Here is a 12,042-nt window from a genome sequence, read left to right as displayed (position 1 = left end):
TGTGTTGGTGCCCATTTAATTAAAGCAATATTATGAACAAAATATGAAATAATATTTAAAACCGAAGGATTTCAAAGAAACTTTGAACCTTTGGGTAATCCTCTTAGCTTGCCTGGTTGGTCTGGGCTTGTTGATCTATAAAGAGAGGGGATGCGCTTCCAGCCATTGATTGGATTAAGTGAGCTTTAATCTTTTTGTTTATTATCTAATATAATACCTGGGAGAAATCAAATAGAATGTAATGATGCAAACCACCACGTACACTGTGCGGGCTTTGAGATGCAGTGGAGACGAGCTGGGCCGGATGGAGAATAGAGCTCAGCCCCCTGCGCTAAAATCTTACCAGAGTCTACCACACATTTTTATTTGAGGGATTAAAATCAAACTGGTTGACTCAAAAATTGACTTGTCAGACTATTCATACAAACAAAGCAGTGTTTTAGGGTGTGTTCACACTTTGCAGGTTCGGTTCGATTAAAACGAATTAGCAGTTGCTCTGCTAGTGTGTTTCATTTGAATAAGTGCGAACGTTGCCATCCGAACCTTGGTGCACACCAGACAAGCAGACCGAGACCCCTGAAAAGATGGGTCTCCGTACGCTTCCAAATGAAGACATCTAAATGAACCAAAAACAGGACATGATGTCACAAGATGCGACCCTAAAAAGGACAAAATGCTCGAGCACACCTGTTTTTTCTTGTCATATAAGCTACGTCATCCATTACAGTTTGGTACAGGCATCGGAAAATTCCATCTCCTTGCAGCAGAAGAATTCCTGCCGCTGTTTTGACTCCTTTATATATTTTATTAGCTCTTCATGAGTTCATATCATATGTACGCACATACAACAAGGGCGTTTAGCCCAGCAAGCAGCATTGTTTCAGATGTTTGGCAAGTTCTGTTGCCAAATACACTCACCTAAAGGATTATTAGGAACACCTGTTCAATTTCTCATTAATGCAATTATCTAATCAACCAAACACATGGCAGTTGCTTCAATGCATTTAGGGGTGTGGTCCTGGTCAAGACAATCTCCTGAACTCCAAACTGAATGTCAGAATGGGAAAGAAAGGTGATTTAAGCAATTTTGAGCATGGCATGGTTGTTGGTGCCAGACGGGCCGGTCTGAGTATTTCACAATCTGCTCAGTTACTGGGATTTTCACACACAACCATTTCTAGGGTTTACAAAGAATGGTGTGAAAAGGGAAAAACATCCAGTATGCGGCAGTCCTGTGGGCGAAAATGCCTTGTTGATGCTAGAGGTCAGAGGAGAATGGGTCGACTGATTCAAGCTGATAAAAGACCAACTTTGACTGAAATAACCACTCGTTACAACCGAGGTATGCAGCAAAGCATTTGTGAAGCCACAACATGCACAACCTTGAGGCGGATGGGCTACAACAGCAGAAGACCCCACCGGGTACCACTCATCTCCACTACAAATAGGAAAAAGAGGCTACAATTTGCACGAGCTCACCAAAATTGGACAGTTGAAGACTGGAAAAATGTTGCCTGGTCTGATGGGTCTCGATTTCTGTTGAGACATTCAGATGGTAGAGTCAGAATTTGGCGTAAACAGAATGAGAACATGGATCCATCATGCCTTGTTACCACTGTGCAGGCTGGTGGTGGTGGTGTAATGGTGTGGGGGATGTTTTCTTGGCACACTTTAGGCCCCTTAGTGCCAATTGGGCATCGTTTAAATGCCACGGCCTACCTGAGCATTGTTTCTGACCATGTCCATCCCTTAATGACCACCATGTACCCATCCTCTGATGGCTACTTCCAGCAGGATAATGCACCATGTCACAAAGCTCGAATAATTTCAAATTGGTTTCTTGAACATGACAATGAGTTCACTGTACTAAAATGGCCCCCACAGTCACCAGATCTCAACCCAATAGAGCATCTTTGGGATGTGGTGGAACGGGAGCTTCGTGCCCTGGATGTGCATCCCACAAATCTCCATCAACTGCAAGATGCTATCCTATCAATATGGGCCAACATTTCTAAAGAATGCTTTCAGCACCTTGTTGAATCAATGCCACGTAGAATTAAGGCAGTTCTGAAGGCGAAAGGGGGTCAAACACAGTATTAGTATGGTGTTCCTAATAATCCTTTAGGTGAGTGTATACATAATATAGCCTTTTTTGTTTGTTTGGTATCTTTAGGTTCAGGTTTAAAAATGACAGTGTGAGCGCTGAGCGAACCAGGAATAAATGTATTATTTTCTTTTTTGGTCCAGACAAAAAGAACCGAGAGAACCAAACTTGAAGTGTGAACACACCCTTAAAGCCCCAAAGAGTTGTTCTGCACATTCAAACAAGACAACAGTATTTTAATACTACTAGTATTACTGCTACTACTAATATTAATGATGATAATAATGGTAATAGTTATTGTTAGTAGTAGTAGTAGTATTAGAGCAGTTTGTACGCAAGAGTATTGATTTAGCAAAAACATCTCTGACCTATAATCCCTAGAAAAGGAGTGCAGTGTATTGTAAAGTATGGTTGATTAAACATTATTTATATGATCTCACTGTCCATGTCTAGGAATCACTCATCTGTAAGGTAAAGTAGTGTCAGTATTAGGTTATTGAGAATGTATTTTGATGTGGTCTTGTAACATACATTATCATTTACTTTTACTTGTATTGGATGTTTGTCATCTTGATTTTGTCAAGTCTGCCATATTTTGTTGATCATGAGACAACATTCCACTCCTTTTAGAAAATGTAGTCCTAAACCTAACTTAACCTATTACTTATTCCGAAAATCAGAGGTAAATGATAGGTGAATAACACTGATGTAGAAGCACCTAGCCCTGGTTTTAAGCCTAAACTTGACATAAACTGTAAACTTGTCCCTCAAATCTGATTGGTTGATTAGAATGGATCAACAAAGATGTTGCACTTGATGAAATTACATTCACCATTGGATGTTAGCAGATGCACAATTTGTTCTTTGTGAAACGCTATTAAAGTATCTCTACACTGTGCACGTTTGTGATTTGTCACTTTAGGGCACCGCTCTTGTATTTGCCCCTACCAGAGGAGACACACTGGCAGAATTCTGCAGACTGGGAGAGAGCGCAGGCCTGAGAGTGTGTCGCTATGACAACTACGACTCACACTTGTGGGACCTTCACCTAAAGGTGTGTGCAGTATGTATATGTGGCTTTATTGTGTATGTGAGTGTGTGTTAGGTGTTTTAAAGTGTAAAAAAGTTGAGAAACAAAGTATGAAGTTTGTCTGCATTTTCCACCGCCTTTGTCTGTGAAGTACATTTGTATTTTGAACATTTCATTGAAGTACAGTATGCTATGTCAGCAGGAACAGGAACAGGGAGTCTGTATCTTAAGCTCAAAATGGACTCTTAAAAGTCAAAAGCTGTCTTTCTAAGAAACCCTAAATGAGTGGGGCATGGTGCTACTCCTTTCCCTCTGCCTGAAAGCACAAATGCCATTCCCAGGTCAAAGCAGCAATGCTGTCCAGCTGGTTAACTTGCACCGATAACACAGCCACGGCTGCCATTTTTGGTTACCGAAGAAGCTGTGCGGACCTATTATGCCCCACAGGCCGAACAGTGGCGGCCCTGCCTATGCCTGAGGCATAAATGGGCCTGTCAGCGGGACTCAAGAGCTGAGTGATTGGAACTTTACTTCTGTAGTGATGGACATAGCAGAAAAACTCTTAGGGGTCGTTGTGGCTACTGAGGAAAGAGTGCTTGAATTTAGAGACATCAATTGCATGGGGAGAAGGAGAGAGAGCGAAAGAATCAGAAATGTAGATTTGTGGTGTACATATGAGTTTTTTCTTCATCTTAATATGTGTGAACAAACCTAATACAGTAACTAAAGTGGAAAGTTTTAAGCCTGTACACAAAGGCAGTAAAAAATAGGGCGTGTGTACTGTGATTTTTCACAGGTGTTTTACCTGTAATTTAAAGTGGTGGTATAATGCCCTTTTCACAAGATGTAAAATAAGAGTGTGTATGTGAAGTTTTAGCTCAAAATACCCCACAGATATTTTTATATAGCATGTTAAAGTTTTAACTATTTGAGGGTGAGCAAAAACGCACCGTTTTTGTGTCTGTCCATTTAAATGCAAATGAGCTGCTGCTCTCAGCGCAGGGGGCGGAGCTACAACAGCGTGTGTCATTTTACCTCACACAGACATGCACTGAAAATGTCAATGTTTATGTTCAAACTGGAGTCAGACAAAGATGGAGAGACTCAAGAAGAAGTGAACATGTAGAATGCAAAAGGACATTTCTGAATGGTTAGTTGATGAATTTATATAGCTTATGTGTAGTTATCTTCTAGTCATTGATTAGCATATTCTGTCATGATAATCTATAAATCGCATTCCCGGAGGCGGGGTTTATGTATATTTTAGGGTTAGTGATGTCACTAACCCTAGAGGAATGTTGTGTAGTCCCTACCAGCCGTTTGTTGTAGTCCTTAAAAAGCGATTTCTTTAGTCGGCGCCGATGGCCTCGTGGTCAGCGCACCGACATGTAGCGCCATTGCGCTCGGGCGGCCCGAGTTCGAGTCCCGGCTCGTGGACCTTTCTCGATCCCATCCCCCATCTCTCTCCTACCTCGCTTCCTGTCAACTCTCTTCTGTCCTGTCACGATAAAATGCAAAAATCACCCAAAAAAACTATATAAAAAAAAAATAAACATTTCTTTAAAAGCAAATATCTTCCTTTGCTTTGAACTTTGAGCTTCATAACTTTGCAGATGTTGTTTATGCTTAAACAGCAACATTACACACTAACTAAAGTTAAAAAAGTGAAATCATAATCAACCACCCCTTTAAATTGCACATTGCATTGTGTTGTGTTTTGGAAAGAAATGTCTCTAAACGTACAAATAATGTCCTGACAGAAAATGACCAGTACCATTTCCATTTGTCTTGTGTACAGTTGTTCTTAATCAGAGTCAAGTGAAACAATTAACAAACATTGTGATGCCATAAAAGCATAACAACCAATTACTTTTACCTTTGCTACATAAATCAATAGAAATAGTAAATTATATTAGTAAAACAGCAGAAATAGTAAAGTTCCTGAAATTGAATTGAATATGATTTGAAGGAGCAAACATTAAACTTAATTTCCCTATATGCCACTGTTGAATATTTTTGAATCCAGTTTCCTGTAATTCCAATTCAGATTTCAATTCAGCATCCTGTAGGGTGTGGCCGACTCAATTCCATTTCACACACATAAACTGAAGGGGATCCCATTCTTAAAATTCTGAATTTTGCCCAACCCCTGTTAAACGTCACAAAAGAGTTAAATGACCGAGCTGTGATTTTATTTTCAGCCAACTGGATCAATCCTCTCTGCCTGTGAACCACTGCAGGTTTGCAGAGAGGCCATGCGGTTGAAGCTACTGGCGGTGGACGTCTTCAGCAAAACGTGTGAAATCGCACCTTTAAGTATTGTAAAAAGATGAGAAAAAGCGGTGTCACCCTTGCCCATTTGCACACACCTAACTAGCTAATGCAGTCAACTTGTCATTGTGTTGCCCCGATGCACCTGAAGTCTAACGGGATCATTTTGAGCCAGACCACCTACTGTGTTTCTGTGCGGATAATGACATGAGCAGCGAGGGGCCGAGATAGCTGAGTCAAGAGTCCCCCCTGTTCGCGTCTTTACTCTCGGTTTGTCGTCAGTTCACGCAGCTGTGTGTGTGATATGAGGGGCGAGCTGAAGTGCCCTCATCATATCTCAAAGTGATTAATTCCTCTTTCTTATCTTCTGATGAACACCCTGCCCCCTGCGAGTGCGCGTTGGGTTAGAACGTACGGAAAGAAGTGCACAAAGAAACGCACGGCAGACAATGGATCACATGCCCCACCTCCTTCAGAATCCCAAATCACAGCGTTCTATTATAGCAGCGTCTACGGGCCCCTCCCAGACTTACACGTACGGTCGTCTGTCGCTTCTCACCTCCAGCCAGCCTCTGATGTCTTGGAGATTGAAGTGTTTCCTTTAAGACCCTAAATCTCCTCCCTCCCGTGTGTGCAGGCCGGGCCGGCCGCGGATGGGGCTCTCAGCGGTTTGGGGACGTGGCGAGGGGGCTGTGTGTTATCCTCTTATCCCCACTGTTCTGGAATAGAGCACCAGCAGCTGGAGGACTGCAAGCCGCCTGATAATGCAGCTATTTTCTACTCGGCCATCTTAATCTTGTTACTCAAATGGTTGTGAAGGGAGTCATGAATTTTAATTCAGACATCCCCCGTCCACACCCACACATATACATACACATATTAACTTAATCTCTCTACATCCTCCCCAACTTCCAGCTGTCTGTCTGGCCGTATCTGCTCTCTTGCGCGTTCAACACCCAAATCTATCCATTTCTGGAGCCTGTAGAGCGAGCATCCGGTTGTCCGTTTCATCCCGTGCTTTCTAAAGAACGCCTCTCGCTCTCCTCGTTGCAGAAAGCAGGTTGAGGGGGAAAGAGGAGAGGGAGGGAAAAGCAGCAATAAAATAAATGACTTGCATCTTGGCAGCCGCGCGATTAAAAAGTAGGAGCCGATTTATCCAGCCACCCATGAAGCTGATTAGCAGCCTGTGATCAGGAGGAACAGCTTTGCTTGTTAAACTTTTCACCTTTGCAAGCTCGCTGCCTTTTTCTCCTTCCTCTCTCTCTCTTTCTCGCTTTCTAAGCTTCTTTGCTATATCACTCTCTAACACTTTTATTGCTCCCTCTCTCGCTCGCTCACTTTCCTTCTGGTCTCTCTCTCTCTCTCTCTCTCTCTCTCTCTCTCTCTCTCTCTCTCTCTCTCTCTCTCTCTCTCTCTCTCTCTCTCTCTCTCTCTCTCTCTCTCTCTCTCTCTCTCTCTCTCTCTCTCTCTCTCTCTCTCTCTCTCTCTCTCTCTCTCTCTCTCTCTCTCTCTCTCTCTGTTTCTCAATCCTAACTTCCATGTGCACACTCTCTAGCTGTGTTACAATTCGCAGGGTCCCTACACAGTGATTCTGAAAAGGGGATATCTGTAGACAACAATATCGCAATGACAATAAACATGAACAACAGTATATATGCGGTTTCCATAAAAATGTTCTTGAAAATAAGACATTTCTTGAGCAGCAAATCAGCATTAGAATCAAGAAATTGTAATAATCTTTCACAATATTATTGTTTTACTATGTTTTTGATCCAATTAATACAGCCTTGGTGATCATAAGAGACTTCTTTCAAAAACATTTAAAAAAATCTTACCAACCCCAAACTTTTGAACGGTAGAGTGTGTAGTGAGAATAAATCACTGTTTAATATTCAAATATACATTTAAATATATAAAAAATATTTAAAATGAATATAGTTCATTATCCTCAAATATAATTGTAATAAAAATGTTAATAAATGTGATTTGTTAATTTTACAGTATATATCTTCTATAACTATTTTGTGATATTTATATACCTGCAACTGTGTAAAAGCCTATGGTGGATTAAAGGGATAGTTCACCCACAAATGAAAGATCTGTCTTCATCATTTACTTTTCTTTCTTCTGTTGAACACAAAAGAAGATATTTTGAAGAATGTTGGTATCCAGACAGTTGACGGTAGCCATTGACTTCCATAGTAGAAAAAAAAAAAACAGTAAATTGCTGTCTGGATACCATCATTCTTCAAAATATCTTCTTTTGTGTTCAACAGAAGAAAGAAACTCATACAGGTTTAGAACAACATAGGGTTAAGTACCATTAAATGATGACAGAATTTTTATTTTTGGGTGAACTATCCCTTTAAGCTCAATAAAAACATTTCATATAGTACTAAGATGGTGTGCAATGACTAATGGGAAAATGTCCCTCTCTAAATCATGTGATATATCAATGTGCACTTGTTTCCCTTTGGACTAAACATTTATGCTCCCTATGGTTTGAAGTCTACTTTGCAGGGTACCATCAGGTGATTTGAACACACTCTCTATTGCCCTGCACTCTCACTTGTCTGCCTTGGTGTGAATGTGTTGGTCTCCGCATTGGGCTTAGTGTTGGTCGGCTGGCTGCCCCGATTACAGAGAGGTCGCGGGTTCAAACATTGGCTGCTGTGTCGAGGGGTGGAGAGAGAGATAACGCACATGAAGGGCATCTGTTTTTATTTTATCTCAAGCCACAGAGAGGATGAGGTGAATGTTAGAGTAAGACAGAATGAGAGAGTATGTCCACTTGGGAATATCCAAGTGGTGTTTATACAGATTTTACGTTCATTTGTAATGGTTTATTCTCTGCTTGTAGCCAATGGAGAATGTTTAGACACTACTCAGTAATACTGTTCATAACATTCCCTGCCTGAAAAAGCCTTTTAATTTCACATGGGAATGATATAACATGACGGATGGGTTGGTGTGTTCTGCATCTAAAAATACCTCACAAATATAATAAAGTTTTTGGTAGTGATTGTGTATGTGACCTACTCTGTGCTTCTCCAGCACATTTTAGTCGCTCTGAAAAGTATACATGCACGTCAGCTGTGTTTGCTGTTTGGAGGGGTCTTATTTTCATAAATGAACTGCATGTTTGTATTTCTAAGTGCTGTCGGAGTGTCTGATTGTTTGGGACAGGGCTGCGCTCCGGGGCAGAAGAGACTGGCAGCGCACTGAGTGTACTGCCACAACTCTAGAGTTCAGACGCTGGCAGAAAAGCAGCCCCACAGGGCAAACTGTGCAGCAAGAGCTGCCTGACATTCACTTTGCAGACACCTCTACTCTAAGCGGGCCATTATGAAGCAGCTAGTGGGAGTCTTGCCACTTGTCCTTGTTTGTTAAAGGGAGTTCTAGCAGTGCATATCCGAAGAGTGAAGGGCATATCCCAGAAACTCTTTTTAAAATGAAATAAAATGTTCTTCCTCTAATGTGTCAAAGAGTAGGTTTCTTTTGAACATTTGTGCTGACCCAATCAACCCAAATCTTTACTATTTAAAAAAGAAGTATTTAAATTTATTTTTTTTTAAATACAAAATATATTTTTTAAAATACTTTACAATAATTGAATTAATTATTTTTTATGAGTTTTGGATAATGAAATGATCATGAATCATTAATTCATAAATATGAAGTTTTGGGGTAACAGTGTTGTAATTCTGAAATAAAATAAAATAAAAATATTGGATGATATCTAGAATAATCTAATCTTAACCCTAACTTGTTTCAGTTAGTTGCCACGACAATCTTTTGAATTAAACCTTTTAGGTTGAAGTGCTAAAATTAAAACTGACATAAAAGTAAATAGAATTATTTTTTCATTTTTTTAAACTAATAAAATGACAAAAGTACAAATAACATTAATTACAAATTACAAAAAGTTTCAAATTAAAATATAAAAATAAAAGCCAATTCGAAATATGAATAAATACTATAATATTAAATATACAATACTAAAATAACACAGTTGGATAGTCGCACCACATGACGTTTTACTGCCTGAACTAACCTTGCCATGTCATTAAAACATGCCTTTTAAGAGGCATTGGATTTTAACATCGTCATGAAGGTCATATCACTTCCTGTTTTTTCTGCTTGTTTTTGCATGTAGGTCACACCTCATGATTTTGCTTCCCTGCTTTCTAATATTATTCCAAAAAATACTTTTTGTGAGAAATGATCATGAAATATGCCAAACTAATTAAAAAGGTTTTGTTTTCAGGAATGCAATTTTTTAATGAGACATTTATTTATTTATGATTGATATCAGATCTGTCCTGATATCATAACATAAAAATGCCTCATTAAAAGAATCTCTGACATACCTGGCAAAAAGATTTTTAATTCAGAAATTAAAAATATGCTTGTCATTTAGTCACTGTATGTTTAATTTTTTAATTAAAAAAATGAATAGACTGTGTCATGTCATTGGCCCAGATATTTATATAGTACTATTATTTCATTAGTTTATATAAATACTGTGAAACAATCCAAACATGTGAGTTATTGATTCAATAACGTCCTTTGTACCGCCTTTTCCCCAACTTCCTAAACATTTGCATCTTGTTTTCCAGATGCAGAGAGAGGGAAAGGAGGTGTACGATGAGAACATCCACTATCCTCTTCTCCTCACTCTCACTCACGGGTCCAGTCCAGCCCTGATCTGATCTGAGCTGGGCAATGCCATCTCATGCCAGGCTGCCTTTCTGTACCGCCCACCCCGGCTTTGCCACTGTGTCCTCACCTCCTGTGCGTGTGCGCACACTCCTTATCACACTCCTCAAACACGTTTTTTAACTACCACTTGTGTGTGTGCTTTGAAAACAGACTGTGTAGATGAGTTGCCATGTGTGCGTGTGCTTGACCTGTTTACTGTGCAATAACAGTGTGAAACGTGTTAAATGGGAATGGAGAACACATCCCTCCCTCTCGTCCTACAGACACTGCGGATGTGACGCTCAGATATGAACTCATTAGAGTATGCGTGAAATCAGAGATGATGTTTCAGGGCAGAACATTTTGAATTTATGAATTCCACTCTGGAGGCTGATACAGCTAATCAGGTTTGCAGGACTATCTTCGCCTCTTTACAAAGACGTAAATGAGGCCGTAGGGTCGTCTCGATCATGAGATCTTGTTATCATAATGACACAAGCTCTCGGTTCATCGTTAGCTACTGATTCGGTATCTACACTCAAAGCTTCATTCTGACACCAAAGGTTATGAAGGGTTGAGATGGATGCTGCTGCGCTGAATGTTATTTGCTTCACTGTGAAATGCTCTCACCTGGCATTTTTTTATCGAAGAACTGACAAGATATGACAGATTAGGCCAGACTGAGGCTGACTTGATGTCTTGACAGCGTCACACTACCACCGGTAAGACCTGCAGCAGTGTTCTCCACTGAGTCCTGTATGATTCGAGAGCACTCAATGTGCACGCTAGACTAATGGCCTCATTAAAGAGATAATTGTCACTGTTTGCTCACTCACTCACCCTCATGTCTTTTGAAATCCGTTTTATTTTATTTGAACCTTTGTTAGAATAAAAAATAGGTTATTTGAAGCAGAATGTCCAAACTGCTCTTTTCCATACAATAAAGGTGAATGGTGACCATGAGTGTCAAGCAAGATTTCCAGAGCATTTTCAATTTTCAATTTCAGACTTTTCTGCACACAACGGCTTAAGGGGACTTGGAAAATAGCTTGAAAGTTGTGTGATGTTTTTATGGTGCCTTTTTTGGAACTTGTCAGCCTCTGTTCACCATCATTCATTGTATGGGGAAATGTTTTTGAACATTCTACTAAACTTGTTTATGTTATGAATGAAAATGAATACAGGTTTGGAATTGAACTATACCTTTAAGTCAAAATTTTCTTAATGGATACAATTAATAGAAAGCGACATTATTTTGTTGTTCTTGTATACAAAAGTTATGTTTTGGTATATATAAATCTGTTGGTTGATTTTATTATATTTATTATTTTTTCCATGCACTGTTGTTTTCTCCTGGTGGTGAGCTGGTGACTCCTCGTTCAGAGCTCTTTGGTTGGTTGTGAATTGTTCAGGGCTGTGCGCTTCTGCACTGTGATTACATTTGTACAAAACACAGACGAGTCCAAAGTGATTGTTTCTCGCTGGCACTGCAGGTGCTTGTAACGACTGTGATTAAATCATTGTTTTGAATCCTTCTGTGTTCTGGTCATTTTTTTGTATCACAGAATAATTGATTTGTGGTGTGAAGTCTCATGGTTATAATAATGAATGCCCACATTTGTTCATTGTTTTTAATGCAGTAATTGTACAAATCAAATATTCGAATTGTTTTTTGTTTGTTAGGCCAAATGTTTGAGGCCAAAAGTGTGTGTGTGTGTGTGTGTGTGTGTACCTCCTTAACTATATTTTGGGGCTAAATTTGTACCCAGAAGTGACCAAAAACCTCCCTTTGGGGACGTCCTCATTTGTAAAATTGGTACTAAAAATAAAGTAATTAAAGGCTTTTTAAAAAATTTAAAAATGCAGAAAGTTTTGTGTGATAGTAGGTTTAGGGGTAGGGTTAGTGTAGAGGCAATATATAATATACAGTTTGTAC

General features: G+C 39.7%; 1 protein-coding gene across 1 annotated transcript in view; it reads left to right on the top strand.

Annotated features, from left to right (window-relative positions):
• The window catches only part of camkmt (calmodulin-lysine N-methyltransferase), a 101,296-nt gene extending 89,657 nt beyond the window's left edge, over positions 1-11,639 (top strand). Inside the window, exons 10-11 of the mRNA XM_079854988.1 lie at positions 3,027-3,158; positions 10,025-11,639. Of these exons, the coding sequence (XP_079711114.1) occupies positions 3,027-3,158; positions 10,025-10,117 (225 nt within the window). The 3' untranslated portion in view covers positions 10,118-11,639. The remainder of the gene's footprint in view (positions 1-3,026; positions 3,159-10,024) is intronic.
• The last annotated feature ends 403 nt before the right edge of the window (positions 11,640-12,042 follow it).

The sequence above is a fragment of the Squalius cephalus genome, assembly GCF_949319135.1.
Source record: "Squalius cephalus genome assembly, chromosome: 21".
NCBI lineage: Eukaryota > Metazoa > Chordata > Actinopteri > Cypriniformes > Leuciscidae > Squalius > Squalius cephalus.
Note: the sequence above shows the minus strand (reverse complement) of the source record. Positions and strands in the feature narration are given on the sequence as shown.